At 44.9% G+C, this 27,272-nt stretch overlaps 1 protein-coding gene across 3 annotated transcripts in view; it reads right to left on the bottom strand.

Annotated features, from left to right (window-relative positions):
* The window catches only part of LOC143429942 (pleckstrin homology domain-containing family G member 5), a 58,618-nt gene extending 35,387 nt beyond the window's left edge, over nucleotides 1-23,231 (bottom strand). For all 3 annotated transcript variants that reach the window (XM_076905814.1, XM_076905815.1, XM_076905816.1), the window contains exons 1-5: nucleotides 22,474-23,231; nucleotides 21,769-22,181; nucleotides 19,761-19,848; nucleotides 19,504-19,591; nucleotides 17,059-17,173 (exon numbers count right to left, since the gene is read on the bottom strand). In XM_076905814.1, the coding sequence (XP_076761929.1) occupies nucleotides 17,059-17,173; nucleotides 19,504-19,591; nucleotides 19,761-19,848; nucleotides 21,769-22,181; nucleotides 22,474-22,639 (870 nt within the window). In that variant the 5' untranslated portion in view covers nucleotides 22,640-23,231. The remainder of the gene's footprint in view (nucleotides 1-17,058; nucleotides 17,174-19,503; nucleotides 19,592-19,760; nucleotides 19,849-21,768; nucleotides 22,182-22,473) is intronic.
* Nucleotides 23,232-27,272: the final 4,041 nt, after the last annotated feature.

Raw genomic sequence — 27,272 nt, 5'->3', positions numbered from 1 at the left:
GTAATTTTATCCTACATTTCAAGCCGCGCGTACACACCCCTAAAAATATGCGATAACACTCCTTCGTTCTGTTGAAATTCCCACCCAGATACCTGAACACGTATTTTTAGAACGGAGCGAAAACAAGAAAATGAAAAGAGGGAACGTAAATTTTATCGCCATTGCGGAAGACGAAAATACATCGGTTATTGCTTAAAATAACTCTGTCCTTATTCAGTTTAGGGAATTATTTACGAGCACGCTATTTTTGTGTTAGTTAACTAATCTTTTACACTTTTTTCTAAACTAGATGTAAAGTATGGATAGGTTTTCGTATCGTTCCACGGCTCGAAATCCACCCCTTTCGGTCGTAATTTAGGCGGGCACTAAAAATTTTCCGAATTCCACCGGCTCATTCATCTACATTTTATCAGGCCAAACTCTACACTATGCATACTAGGATTCCTACGATCTAAATTGTTGCTAACGCTACGTAGACGAGTCCCCGCTATTGAGAATCGTATTATTCAAACGTGTTTCCAGCCACGGTTATCTCACGTTCCTGGGAAATCTACTCTACGCATCTAAAACCACCCACTACGATCTATAGACTACCATGAAGTAGACGGGCTAGGTTATATGTTACGAATTGATCACCTGCCAGTGTCGATTTGTATTCATCGGACCGTTACTACTTGGAATCGTGTACCAGTTCGCAAATTCGATGGAAACCTTCCGTGGAATTTTTCCTTCCCGCGATGGCTCCTTGGAAGACGACCAACGTCCCGTCGAACTTCCGTCGAGCGCGAAAAAATCGATCTGTTGACGGAAACGAACGTGATGCAACCTGACGCAACCCCGGGATAACTCGCGAAAGTTCTTTCCAAAACGAGAACCGCTAAAGAGTTTTAACGAGCATTTCGAACCCTTCGAACGAGCCACTTTCCTTCCACGTTTCCTTTTTTCTCTTTTCTTCGACACAATTACTGCGCACATCTGGGTCTCGAAGGCAAACACCGCGACCGGAAATGGTCACGTCGCCAACTGAAGATTCCTCGAGTTTCAACTTATCGCGGTCTTTGTGGAAGAAAGCTCTCCGTCGAGACGAGAAGACTAATTAATCGAGCGCGTGATTCAATTGGGCTTCGATTTCGAGCTGCGAACCATTCATAGTTACCCCTTGACGGCTTTTCTAATTGGAATTTCACTTGGGGACAAAAAACGGAGATGATATTACGATCTGGAGGACCGCTCATCGCGAGAGTTCTTTTAGACGAACGACGGAGAAAAAGTTCTGTCAGGATGGCGAACAATTCAATCATTATCCGGCAATTAGCAATCCGGAAAAATTAAATTTAATGATAATTTATTTAATGATTTATTTGATAACTTTAACTACTTGTTCTGAGTTTTCTTCTTTGAGTTGTAGATGGGAAAGATCGCGGTAATCTTAGTTAAAAAGTTAAGGCGATGAAAAGTTCATTAAAATTCTGCGTAGCAGTCGGCAATAAAACTAGCTCACTTGTTAAGGTCGCTTATTCCCTGGAAACACATGTTACCGAATTACGACTGTCTGCTTCTCAGTCTACGCATACCGCGGCTGGGTTCGCAGTGGAATAAGATGAAATGTGCGCGGCATTCATGACTAATTTCCGCTACGACACGCGCTACACTTTGTCACGGAATTGTAATTAGCGTGGCTTTACTTCCTTGATATTTCAAACATTTTCCTCTCCGACAGAAATTAACTAAAAACGACGTCGAATAACCCGAGGAGCACGTAATGTCACTGCGTATAAATTTATATTCTTTTTACATTCACCGGCTTTCATAAAAGCCCGGTTCTCCAGAAAAAAAAAACTCAGCAAGTAGTTTCGTAGAATTGACGATAAAAACAGCCCTCATAATTTGTATCCCTCTCAGCAGACGTAAGGTGGATCGTTTCAAAGTAGAATGAGTCTGTACACTCTCAGACGTGATGTTCCGCTGGCAAATAATTCAGACTGTTTTTTTTTTGTGAAGTTAATAACTCAAAGAATTTTTTGCCCGGATTCCATGACTCGATGTTTTTATCTCGTTGTCACAAAGGCGGGATAGCTCGTAAAATATTTGCAAAATAGCGATTCCTTTGACGCGGAAATTGACATGGCTGTTGGAATCCTGTCGATCGAGATTCTATCCCGCCTGACGAAATTGATAAACGAACCATGGTGGCTGGTACCAGTTCGGGACACGAGCTACATGGATCGTTGAGCGTGGATAGTTCGAGCACCAGTCGATTTCCTACTCGCCTCTTCCAAATATTGAAATATCTCTGATACTCCCGCGCGGAGCTTCACCCGTGATTATACGTATCGCTTTAAATCCCTCGAGATCAACAAGTAACATCGATTATTACGCTCGGAAATGTTCGCAAAATATATTCGCCCGGCTTCAGAGGATCTCTAGAACTATAGATCCACGATATTCAATATCCTTCGTACACAAGGCGTTAACTAGTTCGATTCAGCGATAGCGCATGGAGTTTGGTGCAGGTCACGTTTAAAGGGCTAAGAAATGCCGTCTAATTCGGAGCACGAACCGAACGCGTTCGCCAGTGTACGTAGCCGGTGAATTCGATCGATCTAATTTCGCGAATTCATACCGGGGGGACGATCAAATTTCGCGGGAGGGTGACTTTAAACCGATTTCAGCTGATCCCCCGAAGCATCCCTCGAAACGACACCATAATCCGCTTATGAGCTGTATCCAGTCAGCTTAATAAGAGAACGGAGAAGAAATTTTCAAGTCGATTTTGTTCGAGGCAGACCAGCCGGCGGGGAATACTGGTATCCAGCTATTAAAACGAATATCGGATAGATGGCCACCAGGTGGATTGGATCTTTGTCCTCCTAGGCACTTTTAGTTAGAGCATAGTCTATTTCCGTGAACAGGGTGAACGTAGCATCCCCTTTTCTCTCGTTCGCGCCATTAGTCGGTCATGTGGCCGATCGATCGCGGAGGAATCGTTTTTCGAGAATAGCTCGTGAATCGTAATCGCTCCCTTACTTTTTACTACCTAGAAGAATGGTTTATTCCGATCTGATTGAAAATATTCTTTTTCTTTCACCGCTGTTCATTGAAAGCCTTTCCGTTAATCTCTGAGAGAATCACAGTTACTTTTAGAAAGCGTCCGTGAAAGCTCGAACGGGAGCGAGATCGATCGATCGATCAATCATCGAGGAATCATCCTTCATTGTCCGATTCATCGCGAGAAATCCTGATTCAGTCACGGCACTACAAATTCCAGGATCATCAATTATTCTTTCGGAAAAGCATAGCCTGGCACGTCAGAGCAACAAGAAATAGCGGTCAAAATAATTAATCGTGATCGAACTCGTCTTCCGACCCTTCCGAGCAAAACTTTCCGAAGGATGTTAGCAAGAGAACAAGCAGTGGAACTCAATGAATATTTACAGGAACGCGAAGCGCAGATGGACTCTCGATCCGCGCAAAAACTAAAACAGGAATCGTTGTATCGTGTACGTTTCCACAAACAGTCTCAAGAACCATTAAGGTATAATCCTGTGACGTTGATCGATTAGGAATCCGAACGGTTGGCTGGCCAAAAACCAATCCCAATGTACTCCGTGTTCCTCCATCTGGCTTTGTTCCCTACCCTCGGCCATGCTGAACAGTTTATCCGGAAACTTCGGGGCGTACTATTTTCATTAGGCGGCGTTGCTTTTCGCGGGCAAATAAGTCGAGAACTGTTTGAACTGCGGACGTGTCGATTGCGTTAGGCAGACCCCGTTGAAAAGGGTTCGTAGCGTTTTATTCGCCGTTTAAATTTACGCTCCCACCGACCTCGTGGAACTAATTTCCGGGGAGTTACAGCTGATCTATTTCAACAGTGAAAACGTGGGAACGCAACGAATAATTAAAAGTTAAAAGTCCCGTAATCCGCGTTAACAAATCGTTACGTCTGTACCAACCGTAACTCGTAACGTTTCGAGGCAGTGGGCGTTCGTATTTCACGGGTGAAATCAGAAAAAATATTCGTGGTGTTCAGAGGGATGATCCTTGGTTGGTTTTCAGTCGCTACCTTTCGGTGAAACGAACGTTCTGTTTGACGACCTACTACGAGGAGATACAAAAATAAACGCTTCCATGAAACCATTTCTAGTTTCCATAACGTCGATGTGGTTTCCATAAAACCTGTTGGAAACTTATGTAGATTGAAATCGGTGCCGGTTTATCGATTAACGAGCAAAAAATGTTGGGACGCTATACACACAATGACGTGTTGATTTCTGTTGCAGAACAGGGTTTACAGGTACGTGAAACTGGACGTGTTGCCTCTCATAAAGGAGCATCCATGAATTTCTCTCGCCAACCCTCAAACGCGCTTCTGAAACCTTTCATATCCGACATAATGCTGCGTTATGCGCCACTCTAACAATAACTCATCTGCCCACGATTCATCCCTAACAATTCCCCGTTTCAGACCGACGTTACACTTGCACGCTGAGAATTCAGTTTGCGAAGCCCCTTGGACCGCCTTTTATCGCGGGTCGCCACTTTCATTACGCTCTTATTCCTCTTCTCGCTTGATACTTTTCGAATGCAAAGCAGCTGGCTGGCTCAGAGAAAATTTTTAACCTCGTGACCCGTCGACGAGTCATCTTCTGACGAAAAAACTAATTCGTTCAGACTAAAGTACTCACCGAGATAAAGATTATTCACGTCATTATTTAATCTGAGAATTTACGGAATAACTGGTTAAATAATCTGCTTTCAATCTCTCGTATCAATTGAATGATCTAACGTCAGAAGAATTTTCGTAGCTTTTCTTTGAGCACAAGTGCAGACTCTTATTAGATGCTTCAAAGTGAACGCTTTGTGCAACCAGTCTGTCTTTACCTTGCACAGAGGAATTTGCTGAATTTCACATAGTAGCGAGTAAAGGGGACTGTTTTGCTTTCGTCTATTTTTCCGTACTTTCCCAAGTAACTTAATTAATAGCAGTTTAAACACTGTATCGATGATTGCTCAATATTCTGTACAACTAATGTTACCAAATAGTTGAGCATCGAGTTGCACAATTCACGCAAGTAATTCGTCGCCCACGTGTACCAGGATATCGATTATAGGCAGAGTGCGTTTCGTCTGCGTCCCCCAGGATGAGTCATCCCCATCGATCATCGCCGACCGAATCTAATTCCGCCCCGGATCGACGGAAGTTCGTTTCGGGGCAGGGTGCAGGAGATTTCTCAATTAACTTCTTCTGGCCAAGCAAATTCCTCTGCCACTTCACAGAGCGTTCCTCGTTCCTCGCGGTATAATCGCGCGCGCCCAAGAGTAGAACCGAGAATATTGACTTTAATTAACGAATCGGTTTCACACCAAGGAACACCTCCTGCTTCGAACCCTTGATAATCCAAATTGCACGGCTTCGAATCGCCCCGGGGTGGTTTCGTTACATTTTAATAATCAAATCGCGGTAATCACTTGGGGAGAATGGGCGCACCTTTTTTTCCTGGAACTCGTGCAACAGTAACGATTTTAATAGCGGGGTGAGATTGCAAAATTTTCCGTCGAATATGAAAAAGGGTTGCGTTGGTAGGAGAAAAGAAATCAAGTATTCCGAACGCAGGAATACGCGATTTGTATGTGCCGCGGTGCGTGCGACGTGAAACATTAATTCCCAGCACTCGACCGGTCGTATTTTACCCGGTGTTATTTAAATATTAATCGCGCAATAAAACGTAACACCCGGCGCGCTTCGTAAATACACAAACGGAACAGTTGGAGCAGAAATTCCGGAATCCGCGCGGGAGGCGGGCGAAATTAAGAAAAATTAGACCAGTGGAAAAGCCTCGCGATCATTTACGAAACACGGCGCCCGTGATTTTCGCAACCTTCATTAAAATAAAAGCTCCGGGAACGCGAAGTTATTCACTTTCAAACGCGAGGCGTGGCTTGTTTTCCCTTTTCACCCTCGCTCATTATCGGTATTATTCACATTCGAACCGTTCGTTATCAAACTTTTTTCAACTTTCACACGACAATTAACTCGCGTTTCCTCGTCGCTCGTCAAAATGAAATCCTCGCTGCGTCCCACGCGGTAGCTCACCCCCACAAATTCATTAGTAATCCGGGCACGCGATATTAATTATAAACAGGATTAAAATTTCGACCGGAAGATGCGAAACGAGCGGTTTCAGCTTCATTACAGACTTGTGCATTACGATCTCTTCGTCGACGTAGAGGAGGAGAGCACAACTCGTGTCGTCGGATTGGTCGTGCTGGTTCACGTGCTTTCATTCGCAAAACAAACTCCGCGATTTATCCAGAGAAAACCTAAAGCGTCGCTGGTGAGGCGTATCGTGCTTTTCCATAAAGTTGCGTGTCATGTACATCCCCTTTCCGGTCGTATACTGCCGGTTGCCAGCAGCGAAACCGGAGAAAGGAGAGCGTCGTGTTACGCGTCGTGGATATTTTTTACAACGAAGGAAAGTCGCCTCTGCTACTGCTCTCAATTTCACCCCACGACTAACGTATTTCGAAGGAACGTTTAATTTAGGAAGAACATTCCGTGAAATCGATAGGAACATATACGTACGCCTTTAGAATCCTCTGTAACTGTGTTACATAAGATAGAGCGACGGAACGTGAGGAACACGTTAGAGGACGAGAATTTACGGATCGAAACGTGGTGGCATTTCAGGTCACTAGTAGTATAAGTCAATGATTACGGTCCATAGAAGTATCTGGCGGTTTAGAGAAAGTGTGGTGAAAATTTTAAGCAGTGAATTACAGTCATGATCTTTTTTGCTCTTTACTGCTATCTCGATGGAAATTGTGCCATGAAAATTGGCGGACAATAATTTTTTAATCAGTGTAGAACAACGTTCCCTGGGATTACGTTCGAATTCATTTCCAACTGTCCGAGCTAAAAATAAGTCTATTAAGGGAAAGCATTCGAGTTCAATTTTCCATGGCAGACGGAATAATTCTCTGGTGACCGGAAAAAAAGCAGACAGGACAACTTTTTATTGGGAACTATATTCTTGCTTGACAAGATTCATACAATACATCTCTTTCGTTTCAGCTGAATCATACGGGTATATTATACATAGAAAACCGCTGATGTTGCTTTTTGTTATTTCAGAGATAAACAGAGGCATAGGAAAAGGTTTAATAATGATTTTTAAAATATTCTTTTTCACGAAAAATAATGTATACCAGACCTGTCACATAAATCTAGTATTTCATTTTGAAATGCCAATTAAAAAAGTAATTAGAGGCCACGTTTCTATAGGAATGAATGTATCCCGTGTCACCTATTAAAGTTTTCACTAGTCTATTTTTCCCACTGACAGAAAATTAAATTATCTGCTTCGTTACGAGAGTCACAGAGAGAGAGACGTATCCAATATTTATTTTTCGTCACGTTTTTCGAAGCGTTTCGGGCAGTTTACCTCCGCTGTGCACGCAAAAACCGCTAATTTACCAGGAACTGGCGGTCCCCGTGGCCGACAAACCGGGTCTCCATCGCGATCAGAAATATCGCAAAAAGTAGCGACACGGGGCGAGCCATTACGTGGAAATTATTTCCCTATTAAGATTGCTCTTCCTGGGAATTAATTCAATTCCAATTAAACCGTGATTCTCCGTATTACGAAAAACGACAATCGGATTCCATTCAATCTCTTCTTTTAATATTCCTTTTAAAAAATTACGAAGGCTGCCCAGGGGTAATCGAACTGTGCGGGTCTGGAACGAGCCAAGAGGGGCGCGCGACGATCCCTAAACGCGACACCACCGGCGCGATCCCAATAAAATATTAAAGGCTCCCGTGGGAGAGGCGAGCTGGTCGGAAGTTCACCGTAACCAAGAACGGAACTCGGCTGTCACGGCGAATTTTTAGACAGATCGTAACTGCCATTAGCGTCTGCGAGTGGCAACAGCCTGCCAGGAGGAAGGAAATGTTATTAGACCTCTCGGCGGCCGGATCCCCTGGATTTTCATAATTTCATAATGCGATAAAATTGCGATAACTTGTTCCTGGAGGGTACGCCGTCTGGATAAACATGAAAGATACGATATCCCGTGGCTCTTGCCACTTTTCTATCTCGCGGGTTGCGAAAAACGGGGTAGCTGAAAGCGTTGCGCGCACAAAGAGGAGATTCCTTCCTCGGCCTCTTTCCGCGATCCTCTAACTTTTTTCTATTAATCAAAGGTTACTCGCCAGCACGAGTTATTATTCTTGTTAAGTCCGCTTATTGTAGTGGATACCGCCGCTACTATAATTCATCTCTGTTGCTTATTATTTCCGTGGAGTATCTTTTCAAGTTGTATAAATATTCTTTCATTAAGGGAAGATTTCTTTTCAGCTTTCCATTTGAATGGTACTTAGTCGGGTATAATTTATTTGTTCCTCCCGACCTGTTTAAACGAAACGTATCGGTACATACGCGGATGATGCTCGTTAGTGTGCCTCGCTGGAAAATTTATTGGGAACTGTTTTTCGATGAGGTTTCTTCGATTTCGACTGGCTGCGATAATTAGCCGGCCGCGACGATTGCCAAAGTTGTCGCCATTAAAAGTTCGCGCGTTGCATCAACGCGCAATCGAGGTTACGCGTCAATAATTAATTATTCCCGCAACAGGACGTGGGCCGCGATTCACGCATCCCACGAAACTTGCTGTTGTTCAGTCAGTTAATTTTGAGTATGTTCAAAGAGTTCCGGAAATGTCGAATTTGCACGAGAAACTGAGAGCTATTATATCCCGATGGTTCCGTATCGAGCATACGAAAGAATTTCAATTTCTCCAGCCATTGAGCAAAATTCCCTCGCTACTGTATCCGCAAAAATGTTATGCCAATATCCCTCTGTCCTAGTCATAGCATTTGTTTCATTTTCCATTCTCTTTTGTCCGACAATCTCGTTACTATTGCATTATCTTATTATTACTTGTACGTCGTGTCCTCAAAAAACTATTTTCCATTGGTACAACCACCCGCGATCCAATTGCACGGAAGATCGCGATCCTATTGATTCCGATAGCGGTCCGTTCGATCGAATATATTTCAGCTAGGATTACATTTCGAGCTTTTTCGTAACAGGAAGCAAAATACCTCGAATTCCACGCCTCTCTGTACACGAGCACACTTCCCGTACAACATGTGGCGACACTTTTCTCCGTGGGAAACGGTGCTCGGATTACGGGAAACGAGAAAACGAGGGTATCACCGGGTGTTATCGATCAGCCAGAAAAAGTAGCCAGCCACCAAACGAAAAGTTAACCATCCCCAATAGAATTTCGGTAAATACTATTTTTGTTCGACGATCGAACAATTGTGACTGTGAGAAGGGGTGACTTTTATTCAATCGAAAAAAATCGGATATTTCCTTCTAAATTCTGCTTCGTTCACCAAGAGTACTTATTCGTTTCGACTGAATAGCGTTTCGCTCGACAGATAGTTAAAACGCCCCTTGAACTTCGTATTATACAGAGTCGAAAGGAACGCGGCAATGGAGAATCGTCACACGATATCGACAGGGAAGAACAGGTGCGCTTGCCAAGTCCGTGCATTCTAGAGATCGAACTGCACGCCTACTGGATAGGCAGTGGCGTTCCAAACGGGCAAATAAAGTCCGCGGTCAATAGCGCGATTCGATCGAAGCGTTGTTCCGCCACAGAGGCTGCTAATTTATGTACGAGCTTGCTTCTCTAGCGCTTTAGCGAGCATCGTTGTACGCGCTACGCGAATCAGACGATACACGTGGGGCGTTTCCGTTTATTTTTCACGACGTGGACTTAATCGACCAAACGAGACTAGCCGTGCGTGATTTTCGCCTATCGTTCTTTCGTCCTGCGGTTTCTTTCGGCCATCGTGTGAATTCGTGAAACAGATAGGACATTTTCCAGTTACGATCCCCGTTTATTCGAGTTCGGAAGAGTTTCGCCAAGTTCGCAATAAATTCCCAACAAAATTCCACGTGCCCGTTCACTCTGGCGATATTACAAAAATTTCTTCTCAACTGTTAAACAGAGGAGACGGAAGTTATCCTATCGGACAAACATTTCTCACGAACTTTTCCCTGGAACTTCGATTTCTCGTCATGACCACCCTTACAGAGGGTGGATCAATAAAATATTAGAATTCGCCTCGAAATTTATGGACTGATTCTAGAAGTCCACATGATTCGAATGTAAGAAGGCAACAAAATTGTAGAAATAACTTTCCAATGATGCAATACTCTAACTCTATATATAATAACCCTGTGTTTCCCTATAACAACGATCTAATTTTTATAGAAAGCAATTTTCGTTTCCCTCTATGTTTTCTAAGATATCTAGTATGGTTGTACCTATTGGTTCACCCCGTATGCAGCAAGTTTCCATAGCCTGTCCTATAAGATAAAATTTCCGGCTGTCTGCTGGCTGACTCATAGAGGCTGGGGTTTTATTTCCGAACGGACAGTGGATATTTACCGCGTAAAGGAGCGGTCGACGTTCGGTGCTTTAGAAATCGCGGCCTGGCGATCGCGATAAGAAAAGATGAATCCCAGCTAAGAGAACTGGGAGCGTCTGATTCCTATACGTGGTATCGCGATAAGGGGTAGATTCGATTCTTCCTGGGAAATAAAATGTTCCACGAGAAAGCGTGAGACGGAAGTCGTGTAGTCGATACAATTGTTATAGATACCCTTTCTCGCGTTCAGCTCGCCTATCTTCTTTAAGAATAATTAAATGTTCGTAGAAGCAGTGGTTACTTGTTCTTGCTTTCCTGTTCGCCTACTCAAGCTCCCTAAATATCGCTTAAAAATCGCTTCAAACTCGTTGGACGCGTGTACTCCGTGTTTCCGTACGTTCTAGTGCGACTCTAGAAGAGACTCGATTTTCGTTGGCAGGTTCCTACGAATCGTTTCAGGCAAAATCAAACAACATTACCTTCGACTCTCATCGACGATGCCGCCACGGACCGTAGCTGGATCTCCTACATAAAACTGATACGACGCAAGGTGCGTCCGTCTTTATTTCGATCGAGATTTCCGCCCACAGCACAGCGAGCACAGTGGTCCTCCTCTCTCGAGACTCTCCGCCACACTTCCGGTCCCACGTTCTCTATCCCTCTGTCTCTACGCGTCCTGCAGGCGCGTTACTTCGATCTTTTTCATGCGTTTCCTTCTCATCTCGGGCTACGAACCCTTCCCCCCTCTGTTTCCTCGTCGAAGTTCGCCGCTCGATTGCGAATCAACTCCCGTCGATAGTCGCGCACGAGGAGATTCTATTCATTTCCCGGCTCGTTCCTGACGAAAAGAGAACGTGCGACTCGTTGTCCTCGCGAGGCGAATTCTAATCAGCCTCCTCGATCAAATTTCCTCCTTTCCTCTGCTTAAAAGATTTTCCGTGAACCTGGTCGTAGGACTTCGACCTCTGTCCTTTCCTTTTTTTTTTCGATACGAGGTGGAGGGGTTGATTGTACTTGTCCAGATCGGATAACAGAGGCAATATCACCGACACCCTCGATATATTTTGGATTAGAGCGAGGAGGATCGAGGGAACGGTGCCAGCAGCGTTAAAACCCTAAGCGGAATCGTGGTCGCGCTCGTTCGTCGGTTTCTTGCACCGCGTCTCGTGTATAATCGGGGGCGAGGGCGGCGTCGATCTTACCGGGCTGAGGTCGCGCGTCCTACTAGAGGGAAAATCCGTTCTCCGTCACATCGCGGTCTCGACCCACCCCCCCCCCATGCCGATTCTCCCTCTCTAACCTTCTGAACGGGGGTGGCTCGAAACTGCGCGGACACCGTACGCCACCCCTATCTCGAGAGTCCTCGCTCCCACCCCCAAGCCATTCTCTCTGGCTCTTCGCCCCTCGCACATGAGCGTCAAGACGTATGAGAATTGCGGTTCTACTCACCGATTCTCTTATTTAAAAACTCATCAGAAGGATCAATTATGAAAAGGGTGATCGAAAGAAATAACGACGAGACGTAACGTACAATGGTCCTTCTTTTTCTACCACTTCTTCACCCTTTCTCCGGTTCGGCTAGGGTAAACGAGAAGCGTAGAAATTGTTTGCGTAAGGGGAGAAGGTCGCGGAGGGCGACGCTCACGTGGAACGATCGCTTTTTAAGGGGCGAGGGAATGCCAGCTAGGGAGAATATTTCGAGCTACGACGGAATGAGGCCCCCTCAACCCCTTCGGCGCCTACGGCATTCGGAAGAGCTACTTTCTTAATGTTTCGGGTAAGAGGTTCGTAGCTCCCTTCTCGGAAAATACGAGCACTGGCGGAAAGAAATTATGTGAATCACTGGAACGATGTTTACCCATGGTTCTGGATCCTTTTAAGTGAGTTTGCATTAACTCTTTACAACCCCAGTGTACACTAGAACACCTCCCACAAGAAACGAGACTATCTTCACATTTGCTAAATCCCTCGACGTACTCGAGGGAATGAAAGGGCGAATTAAAGAGGAAAAGTGGTGAGGTCGGCGAGGAGAAAGTCCGGCGGGGGGTTCGTAAGTGCGTACCACTGTTCGACAGCTCGTTTCCACGTGGGCGAACCTCGGGAAATCAAGCGGGAAATAAAAGCAAGGTGTCTGGCAAGGGATAAACAACGTATTTTGCCCGGTGCCCGCGTGACACCTCATTCCAGTACAGCCTCTCTATAACCGTTCGTGGTTACCTCGCGCTATAGATCCTGCTTTTCTTCACAGCTGCCGTCCTCATCTTTCTTACTTAACCGCCTCGCTCGCCCCGTGAAACCTGGCCGCTTCCGAAAATACAGAGAAATGGAAGAAGGTGTCGCGATACCGGGTCCGTTTAAACACCGTTCACGGGGCGATACGCAGCGGGGTACGTCGGGGGACATTTAATTACACGGAATGTCAGGATGCCCGTTTCCTCTTCGGAGATCGTTGACGCGACCGCTGAGTGTTCGCCGGTGTTCACGCTGGGTGTTATTTGCAATTTTACGGGTGGTCGACAATGTGGCGCACGCGAGAACCACGCGAAAATATTTAAAGAGACTTTTATCGTCGATACACCGCTATTGTGCGGGAGTCTATTCGGTTGCGTTCATGAAATTTGATGGAAATTTATGCGCGCGAAGCACGTGCAAGTTGATGCGAAAGTATTTGGATTTTAATATCCTTTTTCATTGTGGCGGTTCCCAGGAAATGCAGTGGACGTGGCTATTTCCTTTGGACGAAAAAAATTTGGCATACGCCGGTCGGAGGAGGTCAGAGGAAATTCGCGGGAAACAGATCGATACCCTGAATGTCGGCGAAGGCAACGGAAGGTTAGCGAAAAAATGGCCACTTGAAAGTTTCCTCGCCGTGTCGAAAGTTGGAAATGCGAATATTTAAATATGACGTGCTACACAATGAAACTTGGTCTTTTTCGTATTAATGACGTGCCTCAGCATAGATTAAAATAGGCCATCCTGTGCATAGGATTAATTTCGAACGTTATACTTTACATCCATGTCCTATATGGTATCGTACCACACGATGGAGAATATTACGCGAAATGTATTGTTATTCCACATAATTAGGTCGGAACTGGGGCCACGATTAGTTTGCATAGCAATTAAAATCGTTCTAAATTTCAGGATTATTAGACTCGCGTAAACCGTTTCCAAATATTGAGACCACCGAAAGTAATTTAGCTGAAAATTGATAAATAAACGCGCGCGTAAAATGAAACGAGTATTTTTAAATAAATTAATGCACACGCGATATCCATTTTTACTTAGTATTTGCAATGATGCTCGATTAAATGGCCGATCGGCCATTCCGCGTTTTATTATTTGCAATGTTTAACCGAGCAGCGTGGATCGTTACGCGGCACGTACCGGGCGTAAGCTTAATGAAATATCGGGGAAAAGAGTTACACAACGAGTATCGATTGCAAGTTAGGAATGCTGCGGGCCAATCGAACTTTCCGCTGGATTACTCGGGAAAATCATAACCGTGCATCGCGGAGTGAATATCGATTGATCTCGATCTCGGCCGCACGTTTCAGTTGAAACATTGCGACTTCTTTCGTGATATTGTGCACCAGCCGAGAGAAAGAGGAAGAGTATTCGTTCGTTAAAACTTCTGCGAACACCTTCTGCGCTTTTTTTTCGTGCCCCCTTTTTATTTGTACGCGTCGCACGTAGACATGCATCCGTCTCGCATTGAAAACTTATTTCATCGTGAATACACGGACACAACTGTGTGTAACTTTGAATAGTCATCGGCTGACGTTTGAAAGGCACGAAAATCTTTTAATTAAAAACTTGAACAGAGTAAAAAAAAAAAGGAGCAGGGAGCTATGAAAGTAAACTACTCCAAATTCGTCGCTCGTTAAGCAACCTGTACCCGAACCGTGCTAACCGGTCGTAATTTACACCCCTCGTTGCGATCCTCGAGCAACAAATTCACCGGGTACGTCGCATTTAACGGTAATTCGCAGCTGCAAATTCGCTGCCGAACAGCTGTCCTCTCGTTTTATTTTTCCACTCGGCAACCGGATCGATCCGTATATCCGTGCGCTGAAAATTTACGTGCTGGCGTCGTGTGGGCGATTAAAAATTTCTCGGCGAATCGACGACGCGACAACGCGAAACACCGGCCGGAAACAAGCGGAGGGATGAATTTTCCCGATTACGCGGCCAGCCGAAACGTTACATCGTCCGTTGGTCGAGTTTGTTTCACTGGTTCCAGGGAAATCCTTTCGACTCCGGCCGCGGTGAAAGACGCGATAAGTAACGCAGAACGGTGAACAGATTGAATCGTCGTGTCGGTGAAATGAAATCGATGGGACGAGCGTGCGAAGCAGAAAGCGAATAGAATGAAAAAAAGAGGGTGACGAGGAGGGAAAATGGACGACGGGAACGTCGAAAAGATAGAATGAACGAATCGCTATGTGACAATGTGACCAGAGCTGGCCGTTATCCGAGTAACCTTTAAACAAAAACCGCGAACCTCGAATGAAACTGACCAGGAACGAGCCTGCATCCGAATAAAAGTTTGATTCAGCTTCGTAAGTCTGACGAGGGAATAGTTTTTCATCGAGAATAAGATCGTTGCTCGAACGAAATCTATTCAATTCTAGACGTAGCCACTCTATGCCACGCACCGATCGTGGGAAGCTGTCAGGAATTCGCGAGCAAGGAGCGTCAGATGAAATGGAAGCGAGAGTATTAAAGGAGAACGCCCATTAATTTCTTCATTGATTCGTCTTTCCTATTGTACGGCTCTCGTCCGCCATTCGTTCGCTTCGAACAGAAAAAAAGGAGGGAAAACGCAGAAAAAAAATGGTAGGAAGAAAAAGCATTCAAGGAGGGTTGAAGTCGACGCTCGAACGCCTTTGTAGAAGGCGTGCTTCTCGCACAACCGTATTTCTCTGTTCGACAATTTAATGATCCGCCATACGATCGTGTTTAACGTGATGAAGTGTCACCCGGGGACGCGGAAAAATCGACACGATTACCACGGATTTGCTAAGTGGAGTGTGCATGAGAATCAACACGATCGAAACAATAAACCTGCGCTCCACAATGGGCTCTTCAACCCTGTCCTAGAGCCCGGAGGAGTCGCCTGCGAGGAACGTATCAGATTCTACGCTGGAAAAATTAAATCTTCACATGTCGTGGTGTTCTTGCCGCATTTTTACGACGCTTTTTACGGCCCCGTTTTCTTTTCCAGAGTCGTAAACAAAACGGAGTGAGTGTTATTGCTTCCGACCTTAATAGTTTTACAGATATTACGTCCTTTTCTTCTAATGAAGGGTGTGATTAATTTTCCTCTACTACGGGGGAGGCTAACGAGAATTCGTAATGAGAAACGCGCGCGCTTTAAGGGCGTCAATTTCATCGAGTTATCGCGTGGGTATTCCCACGTTTTCCATGGTAACTAACTTTTTACGTCGAGGAAGATGATGAATATTAAAGGAACCTCAATTCCCAAAAGATAATCCTTCGCAGCGAGGAACAAAAAATTCGTCAGCTCGTAGCTACGACGTCAGGGTTATTTGTCCTCCGTATTTAGCCCGGAATAAATCCGCGAAATGAAGGTAGAAAAGCCGACGTTAACACCTACGAATCCTCGTAGCTCTGCGATTCGTCGCGTGGCGATCTCAAAGGGGATTCAACGCGACACCAACGGGAATGCTTAACTTCTTTTGCGAAGTTTCACTTTTACAGCCGTGAAAAGGCACGACCCAGGCGAAATGCAATTATCGCAGATAATAAGCAGCCTGGCGAACGATTCAGGGGACCGCTTAATAAAGGGACAAACGTGCACTAAGAGAGACGTGTCTTTGGCTTGCTCACAAAGCCGGAAAAGAGCACAGAGACTCGGTGCCTCTGGCTTCGGAGTCTTTTTGCCGTTCTTTCCGGACGAGAACGAGGATTGTTCGCCAAGCAGAGGACGTTCGTCTAGTTGGGAGCTAGCTGGATTTTTTTCTCCAGCTCAAAGCCGATCTACTTCTGCATATCGCGCGGGAGAACTCCTTTCATCGGATCTCTCCATCGTTAATTATGGAACGAATTCCCTTGCCAGAGTCTTCTCTGATAAGCAGATTACTTGGAGAAATGCTATCTGTCAACGTCGTTCATCTGGACGATAGTCTGCGCGATTACTTTGTTGTTAATTAACCGGGACATCGGAACGCTGTCGTCAGGTAGGCGCTGTTTAACGAAGACGCGAATTTAATTCTCTCGTCCGTATCATTATTAAACTTCGCTGATTATATCGGCTTCCCGCGTGGCCTTAATTGATCATTCCCAACTGAATGACTCGGTTTAACGTCGCTTTGTGCGACCCGCGATTCATTGGACTAGTTCACTATATTTTATATCGTCCCGCGGTTTTTCTATAATTGCACGTACGGACGCAAGTGGGTCAGGACGCGTATTGTCAAGGGCCATTATTTTCTATACATGCCCGGGCAAATTTCGTCGTGGTGATATTTGAAATCGACAAAGCTGTGGCACCAGCGAGAGTGGAATTTTAGAGAAAAGAAACATTCGTACACAAAACTCCAAAATAAATCTGATGAAACGAAGACAGTTAATTGCGATTGGACACTCACCGATTGATGCCTCCGAGGGGATTGACCGATATGCAAAAAAGACAAATTTCGCACAACTCCCTTCAGTGCTGGTAAGGTCCGCCATTCGTTCCTGACCTGTTGCTCTCTTTTTCGTCTGAAACAGAAACAATGATCGATTAAACGTAAGATAAATGCCGCGTGCATCGGTTGCTGGGAATAAATCATATCGTGGGACAAATCGGAATACGATAGGAGGAACAACTTTTGCTCCTTCGGAATCGTGACGTTGGGAGTTTTTCCCCCTCCAAGGTTCATTTAAGCATCGAGAACAGTTTTATTCGATTTTTTTCTTGTTTCCTCATTAAGAATTTTCCTGGCAATTTATCACGGGCGGGGATCGGCGCAATTTATCATTCCAATTGAAAGGCCTTTTTCGTTTTAAGAATCATCTACGCTCTGTATAATGGATGACGGTGGATAAATTGAAAATGAAATGGTTTTCGATATTGTCACGCGCGCGCTGATGAACTTCGCGAATGATTAATGGCCGGCTGGGCTTGTATTAATACCACTCGCGCGCGATTCCAGGGAAATTCAGCAAATTGCAGCGTAAGATTTTCCATCGACCGTTCCGTGTTTTGTAACCGGTGCCATAAGCCTCCGCAGAGATTGATTCCACACCAATCGATAAAAGGGAAGCAACCAAACAAAAAAGAGGCGAACATGAAATTGCATTCGCACTTTTCCATTACTTTCGAGCCTCACCTATCTTGTTCCATAAAAGCACGAAGAAAGAATACTTTCATTCCAGTACTCGGTAATTAATCTTAATCCCGTTATGTTTGAAAAATGCGAGAGAAAAGAATGTAAATGAAGAGGCGCGGTGCTGGTCGGATACGTGCAGCTTCAAGGAAGTCATCTCTCAGGGTATTTCGAATTTAACCTCCCGCGAGTGTTTCGAGAGATAAACGCCGCCAGCTCGAGCTAATGGAAGCGGAACTTGACGAGATGCTGTCCTTTTCATCCCGCGAGATCTTTCTGCTCGCTCGTCGATGCGTTCTTCACGAATTGAAGGAACACGCGTTAAGAATCTCGTCTTACTCCTCAACTCCCCTTCCACGTTCGAAACAGAGTCCACCACTGATTAAAACTTCTTTTCCTTGTTTTACTCTGTACATGCAACTCGAACTTTTGGTAACCATTTATACAGCCCAACTCTTATCAATGGCGCTTCCGTTGAAATTCACTGTTTTTAAAGTACAGCCGAAATAGAAGGAAAAAAGTGAAGGGATAAATGAAAGGGAAAAGGAAGGAATTTCGCCGTGTAACGGCGTTCCTTTCGTTTCCATCCACGAGAAAGAATAACCGGAATTGCTCAGGGCTAGCGCGGCCCGGGTACTTCTCGGGATTGTTAGCAACTGGGTCGAACCAATTACGTACGTGGCACGTAAACTTATGCTTTTGTAGTACAAGGTGATTCGAAGTGGTAACGAATGACTTCTTCGTTTCGTAGGCGAGAAAAACGGGGAAAGAGAAATAGACGGAGGGAGCTGGAAGAACTATGCGTCTTGGAACAAACACTTGGGGTAAAGAAGTAACGATTGCTCGAGCTGGCCAGAAAATACTTTAGAGTCGGTATGGGCAAACTTTGTCTCCACGGGTTTCTAATATATAGCGAGATGGAATCCCAGGGCAATTAACTTATGCCAGCTACTTTCAAGACCGCGGCGTGCCATCTTTTTTTTCTGGGTTGATTAAAATATCAATTGGAACAATTAAAAGTAAAAAGAGAGGACAAAGTTCGGCCATGCGTGCGTCATAGTTTTGTCAGGTTTCTTCCCTGTGAGTTCTTTCAATTTCGAAACAGTTCTTGGACGTTACATCGTGGTGACTTCAAGGCAAGGATCAGGTCGATACTTTCTTTGTGTTGCGCGTTCGGATAGATTTAAGGTTTCTTCCTCATCGCGATATCGATCACCCGGAAGCGGCTTCAAAGCTGTCCCCGTTTTTCGTCCGTAAAAGTCGTTTTCTCCAAAATTAATGGTGCAAAGGCAAAGCTACGTCCTTTCCTGCCTCACCGCTGGGACGCGTGTAAGAGGTACTCCGCGTGTGTGAACAGCTAATGTCGAAACACGAGTTACGAGATTCGTGGCTGCAGCTACGTAAATCAAGCCACGGTACCGAGGCGCAATTTGCTCAGTTTCCTTTAAACACAAGGAACGCCGACGATCCTTGCCACGTTGCGAAGCAGACTTTAATTAACTGGAAGTTGTTGATAACAAAAGGCTATCTTATCTGAGTGGGCGGGGGTTAGCATGGTCGTAGACATTTTTTAATTAAGAGAAGAATAGGGGTTCGCAGTTCAACAACTTCACTCGACAAAGTTTCCTTTAAAACGTGTATTTTCTTTCAGAAAACAGGGTGAAAGCAATTTCCTATTGTCAGGAATTTTAGTAAAATTTCAATAAATCGTCTGCTACTCACGGGAATGTAAGTTCGTTGTAGTCCTCATCCGTGGCAGTGTGGGTGAGAACGGGAAGGCTACTCGCCGCGGAGGGCAGATTACTTAAATCTGGAAATAAGAACGTAAAGGAAGCTTTCAGTACTAATTATCCTTTGCGAAAGCTGGTTCAAAGAGGAGGGTAACGAAACAATTGGGTAATATTAAAAATTCATCGCAACCTCAGGGTCTCCAGTTAAATGATCGTTTAAATACGTAAAAGCAAAAATTTACAAATTACCTAAAGTTGAGGCATAGTGATCGTCGTATCGTCCGTAAGGAACTGCTCGATTTAGAGCCTCGTTCACCCGTCTCCTTGGACTCCTAGTCTGCTGAAACATGTAATTTCTTACACGTCGAATAGTGACGCCCGAACGCACATGGAAATGAGAGAAAGCAGGGTTAGAGGAAGGTGGTTTCACGAAAGTTCATCTTGGTCTCGATAAAAAGTGTATACACCGGGGCAAGACAAAGGACCCTTGTTTCGTGCAAGAATGGAGTCGAGCGGGATTTACAGGAGGCTTGGAAACCCCTTCTATTTACATCGACGTAACGATCTTTTTCTAGCGTGGTCGAAGAGGATATCTCTTCCCCTCTATTGTACCGAGGAGGATACTTTCATCCCCTTAATGCACCTCCTACGTTCTCGAACGCGATTACACGCGCTGGATCAAAGCTGCAACCCTCACGATTCGATTGAATTCGTTTCTTTTTTAATAGGTGAATATATTTAGAGGCAACGAAATAAAGAAAAAAGGAAGAAAAAACGAAAAAGGAAGGGTTATACGGGTAAAGAAGCTTGGATTAATCTACGATCCGAATGTTTACGGTCCCGGGCTAGGCTGTGAAGCGAGGGCAAAATTATTGATCATGCTGCCACGGGGAACACCGGAGCGGATTTGAGGTTGATTCGCATTCGACCTTTATTTGGACTATCCGGCCTACGAATGCACGTCCGACGGCGATGGCGTTGTTGAAGATTCAGGTCTCGACCCTTTCGTTGTTTGAGCTGGGTTTAGATAAACTAGGGTCGTACTGGTGAGCAACAAAATTGCGAAACTTTGTTGGAAATTTTGTAAGGAAAAATAAATCGTTCTTTTAAAATAGATACTTGACGCACGCTATGCGATCGCAATTAAAAATAATCGTACAAAATTATTGCTATATCGTTAGAGAAGGGAATGAGTCATCGTTTTAACAGGAAGTAATTTTTGCCATGGCCGCGACGAACAGCCTTATATTCCATTAGTCGTTAATTTATCTCTGTCCAACGGTAAGTCAAGTCTTATCGATACGACTTGAGCACGAGCTATCGAAGTGATGGGAAAATATTATTATTGTCCTACTGAACAGAGTTGTTTGTGTCGGAACTGATAGAATTTCGATACGACGCTAAGTGGAGACGTTTCGAAGTGTTCGAACAATCGGAAACGTGTCCGAAGGATTTCGCCACTTGAATGTTAAACATTTTCTATCGGAAATGAGATTCTACGAACGACGTTAATTACCGAAAGGCTAATTAATCTGTAGCTTCAGATATCCAGACGCGTGTTAATTGAATCTAACGCATAGAGAAGAAGTGTTCACGCTTGAGTGGCTCCGTCGAATTTCCATCGTGTTGAACACTTTAACTCGCGGATAACGATCGAACGAGTTTTCATTCGAGACGAAATAAAATAAGCACCAATCAGTCAACCCCGTGGGACTCTCCCTAACACGTGCAACGAACCGCGGCTAATTTCACTGTCCGTCCTTGTTTCTTTTAGCGAACTCGATTTCATCGAATGAAATTATTAAAAATTCGGAACACGGCTAACATACAACCCTCCGTCACGATTCATCAGCGTTCGCTCCATCGGGTTTCGCGTCTAATACAAATGCAAATCCACCTTCCTCGACTAGGTACCTCCATCTGCTCGATTTCCATTTTAAATTCATTTAAAAACCCATTCAAATTCGATGGGGATTCTTATTAGGATCTAATTGAACGTTACGTAACAAGCACGACGTTGGTCGGATCAAAGAATTCCATGGATCGATAATCTAAAATGAATCCTTATCGAGAAACATATTATCCACACAAAAATCCAACCCTTAGACCACTTGGACCAATTGATCCTTCGTCCCCCACGATGGGGAAATTAATTCAGCTACAAACTTCGTAAATGTACCGTGCTATCGGCACAGTAAGCGTTAAGGATAGCTACCCTCTTGGATAAGTTTCAGTACATCTAAAAGTCGACCCTTACGAAAGTGGTGTCGATGAGACTTTGCGTCCTGGTGACTTGGACCTTCGGGGAAAGTAGCTTCTCGAAAGTGTTGTTCCTTGGCAACGTGCTGCTGGCATTAAGCTCGTCCAGACATTCATCTTCGGCCAAAGACACCAGACTGTTGTACCATTGCGCGCTGGTCGTTCTGTAAGGCTTCAAGGGCTCGTGCACCCGGTTCAAGTCCTTGCTGAAGCTCAGGCTTCGTCTGATCGGCTGCAGGCCACGATTTATCGCGGCCGGTAACTCCGTGGTGCTGCCTCTTATCAGTAACCCGATTTTCCGACGGAACGACTTCCGCTCCGACTTCTCGCTGCCCTTCGCCGCCTTCTGCGAAGTCACATCCTTAGGCAGATGGTCGTTGATGGGTCTCACGAGATCCTCTTTCCGCTCCTCTGAGGGGAAAATTTTTTTTTCAATATTTCAACCTGTTAAACGGGTAACAATTTATATTCCCTGAGGATTTGTTCGCTTCTAACCGACTCATTGCGTTTCTTTTTTTTATTAGAAACACGATACACCGGAGAATTGACCTAATTAATACCATTTCTTCTTCATTCTCCATTCAACCGGTTAACAGGTTAAGAAAAGCGTTAAACGAGAAGACAGTGGGGGAATTTAGAATCTTTCTGAAGGGATTTTGTATAATAGAAAGTTCGCAGAGAAAATTCAACGAGTACGCGGTACCTTCTTCCACTCTGGATACACAGTTCGTCACAGGCACCTGCTTCGCTAACTTCGCGTTCCGACTGGTGGCCTTCTGACTGGTCTTCTTCGACGTCCTCGAAGCCTTCTTCTCGTCCTTCTTCAACGTTGTCATCGTGCCAGTTTTTGATGCTCTCACGGTGCGCATAGACGCGTGCAGTCGCGCAAGTTAGGTTTTTTCCACCGAGGCCCTCTCGAAAAATTCCTGCTCGCCGCTCAACTGGACGAATTGGCCGCGTTTCGCTGTCGAAAAAGGATTCATCCGGCCAGACGAAATTGGCCGCGCTTCATCGACGTCGGGGAGATAAACGAGCGTTCCACGCGCAACTCCAATCACTGGGACGACTCCAAGCACCGCGGACGAACCGTCAATAAAACGAGGGGACAGTTAAGCGGCTTTTCGTCGATCCTCGATTACAGCAAAATTTCTCGACCGCGTCAGCCGGTGAATCGAATCGATAGAATCGCATTATGGCCGCTCGTGGATCGTGTAATTGTTACATAGACAGGCGTGAGAGATCGCCCCATTACAAGCGGCGTTTATTGTTCCTGGTGCCTGGCGTCGATCGAGCAAATCGTGGCCAAACAATGCGCGAACTTCCGCGGCAAGTGCTGGTCTGAATCGGCTCGTCCCTTTCCACTGATTCGTCCGCCTCTTTCACGGTCTTGTTTCACTTCTGATTCACAAGCGAACGGTTTACCACGCGCCGGGCACTATCCGCGATTAAAAGCTGCTGGAGAACATGGGATTGAAATGCATGGGGAACAAAGTTTTAGGCCATTGGCCGTCCTAGCGTCGAGGAAAAAACTATCGCGAGCCACTTTGAACGTTTCAAGTTTCAAGCAAGTGGCGAGGGGCTGAATTTCTTAATAATAGATTCTGCACTAGTTTCACCCGTTGAATATTCCACGAGAAATTTCTGAGAGGCGGCGATTAATTAAATTCATACTGATGTGGACGATAACCCATTGGAGATGTTGATAACGAGTTAGCGTGCTTTGCGATCCCATTACGCATTATTTGCTTTGAAGTAGTTCCATTAAAGGCTGTAATTAATTAAGCGTCCCTGTCAACGGAGAATCATTACCAATCGTAGCCCATAGTTCAATTATTAATCTCTCGGCTGCCTATTGATTTTGCAATCGGTTTCAACACGTCTTTTATAGGGATTAACAAATTCCATTTGCACGCAAATCGTGTCACGTTAACTACTACCGCCCTATTATTGCTGCTCCTCTCTAACAAGCGGTAATTTAATTACCGATCAACGATTTATACATTTCCGTCCAATACAGATATTGCGTCCAACTTTCGTACCTCATTCCTCGAACGTTGTTCAAAATAGCTTCCTCAGTTACGAGGCCACGATCGTTGCAGCCGGTATCGGTGTATTTTTTTTCCTTATCGTGTTTTCGTTCTTATCGCTGCGACGTTAATTAACTACACGGAGAGCTTGTCGCGTTGGATCCTCTTCGTTATTCAAGAAACGGAGCAAAAATTTGCAACTTCCCTTCGGCCACAGAAAGCTCTTCCACCGGATCGATCGAGAATTAATTCGAGCGTTGAATTAACGAATCGAACGCGCGAATCCGTCGAATTACCACGGGGAGTCGGGCCAGTCGGAGCGAATGTAGAATTTTACGGACGAATACTTGCTTCGAGACAGAACGTTTCACCGGTTTTCAGCGATAAACACCGTTCATGCGGAACTCGGGCTGCATTTACGACCGCGTTTCGTCATCGACAATTAACGCTATCGTACAGGTAACGGCGTATCACGATATTATCGTCGACGACTTATGAATAGCGTCACGAGCAATAATGTGTTTGCACCGCGATAGCGGCGCAAAAATGCGCGGTTAACAATGATTAAGACAATATATATTCGAACGCGGATACAAACGGCTACAGGCCTCGGTTCTACTGGCACTTCATTTTGACCACTTACAATAATTTACAACAACATATCGCAAATGAGAGCAAATTGTGATATAACTACCTTTATCTGAATGATATTGGTATTCTTTTTTTTTTTTAATAATTGACAGGAATCGATAGATATCAAAATGATAGCGGTGACTTGGTTAAAAATAGATAGAGAAAGCTGACTCAGTGGAAAATATACGAAACTTGCTGGTATCAGCGCGAAGCGTTCCCGATTCTGGCCTCGAAATTTACAATAGTTAAATCGATGCACCGCGAACCACGTAACGCGTTGCCACGTTCGTGAATGCACCGATAAGGTTGCTCAAGGTAGCGCGAAGTTCGTTCGATTAGAACCAATAAAACTGAATCTTAGAAACTATCGCTGATAAACACGTGGAATTTCGCGCGCCACTCTCACGGGACCAGATTTTACGATCTCCTTATCCCCAGTCGGCTCGACACGTGACAAAATTATGCACACCTGTTAATTCCCAGCAGAACAAACCGTTTTAACATTTTCGATAATCCCCCTCGTTAAACGTTTTCACCGTGTTATGGAAATGTTAGATTTCGGTTACATACGTACGATACCGTTTGGTAACTGGAAAAAAGTTAGCACAATAGTCAGCGTACGTGGTGTTCCGTCTTACAATAGAATAATGGAGATCAATTAGCTCCAATATGGCACGGTGAATCGTGGCGTCTCGAGACCAAACGAAACAGTATGCAGAGCGGTAAATCGTGTACGTTCGCGAATAACAAACGAAATTGCGAGCAAACCGAAGGAACAGGTTTCCACAGATTTCGTGGCACGATAATCGCGCGAGTTACGACCGGGATCGCGACCGGTGATTGTAAATCACCCGGAATTCGAGGTTTCACCGCGCATTCTCTGTTATTCTCACCGATTACCATTTACCTGGCCGCGAGAAACGGTTCGAATCAGAAAAACAAATCGCACGTACACACCGCGTGGAAGTTCATCGACTTTCCCACTGAATCACACCAGTCGGTCCCGATCTAATAATCTAACGATCCGCTGGTTTAGCAAGTTTCCACTAAACGATACGCGTGTACAAAATGTTGGAGGGTCTGTCACTTCGCAAGCTGTCCCACAGTTTTGAAAGTTCATCGATCGGGACGGTGGAGGCGGCCGAACTAAACAGATTAATCCAATTCGTTTCGATGATCTCGTGATCGGGCTATAGTAAACAAAGGAATTAAAAAACACATGCTCCGATCCAGTAGTCGTTGGAATCCACTCGCTTATCGAGCACGGCACATTTTCACCAAGCCTTATCGCCCTGATAAGGCAATTGGGTGCACGAATTCATTCCCGAAATCCACGATAAAAAAAAATGTGAAAAAAAAAAAACTGTTGGGACGTGAACTCGTTTCGCGACGATTCTCTCGAATTAGATTACGACCAGCAGCAGTCGATGGACGATCTTCGCGGCACCTGGGACCGGGATAGCACAGTTTATCGGCCGCGTATTTGGCCGCGGACCGATGCGACTTTCATCGATCTCGCGCGGTCGCGATGTGTAACGCGAGCGAGCGCGAAAATCGCAGACGCGCGTAGCCAAGAAATTAAGAAGACAGGTGAGACGGAGGTAAGCGTTTTGCCAGCGACTCCATATGGTGGGGAGACTCGACTGGCGGCGGGAAAAGGAGCGACGATCGCTCGATGGAACGGCGAAGCCGATCGAGAAAGAAGCCGCCGATCGGCGAAGGAAAAATATGCCGTATCAGTGGCTCTCAGTTGTTCTACCACTTTCGTCTTCGGCTTCAACTGATTTTCCGCTGTGGATCAAGCGGAATCGTTTAAGGTTAATCTTGATTTCTACCGAGTGTCGGAAAAGTAACGGAATCGGGACTACAATTGCGGCGCACGATGCATTATATCACCAGTTACGTATTATTGAGTTTCTACTATTACCACATCATTGATTTACTTTTGCATTTATCAATTATATAATATATAGTAGCTGATCGCAAGACGCCGCATTAAAAACGCTTTTCCTAACTGTTCTAGATTGCTGCTATCTCTGTATACTGTAAAATTCTTCTATCTCGATAGTTTCTGTTCAAGTGTTAAAATTTAATCCACTCTACCCTGTACACGTACATCGTAGACCTCTACGATGTTTCAAATAGCTCGTCAACTCGGATTTTTCTAAAACAACGAATCGATAGTAGGGATGGACAAATCTCCTTTTAGTTCCGTTACTTTTGCTACACTCTGTAGGCGAAGCGTCTCCAAGAGATGGAACACCCCTACGAAAGAATAAATTAACAGAAGTGGAATGACGTTTTTTGTAGGTGGCTTCGTTCTTGAGGAAATCGATCCGGAAAGTTTGCTGGCTATACCCGATGCATCGCAATACGGAGCGTAGAACGCGTTAATGTCTGCGGATATCTAAAATGCGTTGTAAAAAGTTCTAGAACTAGTGTGCAAGGCTATAAAACGAGCGTAAACCACATGTTGTCGTTTTATTGACGGTGGAAGAGAAAACTGTTGGCGTGTTCGATATTGGGAAACTGTGAAATAACTCCCATCGAATGTAAACCGAGGCAGCTTATTGCCAGCGATGTTTTACGATCACGAAATGTAGAAATTGATATTTCATCGATGCAACATGTTGCATAAAGGGACGCTAATTGACATCCTGGTATCAGTTGAAAACCCTGCGAGACAATTTATTCGATCGTCCCGTTTAAGCGATCGTAAAGTCTCTCTGCTTCTCGAAATTACGTTTTCTTCCCAAGAAGAGACAGTCAATATCAGATATCTACTCGACGACTGAACTTCTATCAAACACGTGTTGGCGGATTCTTATCGTCACGATCAATT

The sequence above is a fragment of the Xylocopa sonorina genome, chromosome 12 (assembly GCF_050948175.1).
Source record: "Xylocopa sonorina isolate GNS202 chromosome 12, iyXylSono1_principal, whole genome shotgun sequence".
NCBI lineage: Eukaryota > Metazoa > Arthropoda > Insecta > Hymenoptera > Apidae > Xylocopa > Xylocopa sonorina.
Note: the sequence above shows the minus strand (reverse complement) of the source record. Positions and strands in the feature narration are given on the sequence as shown.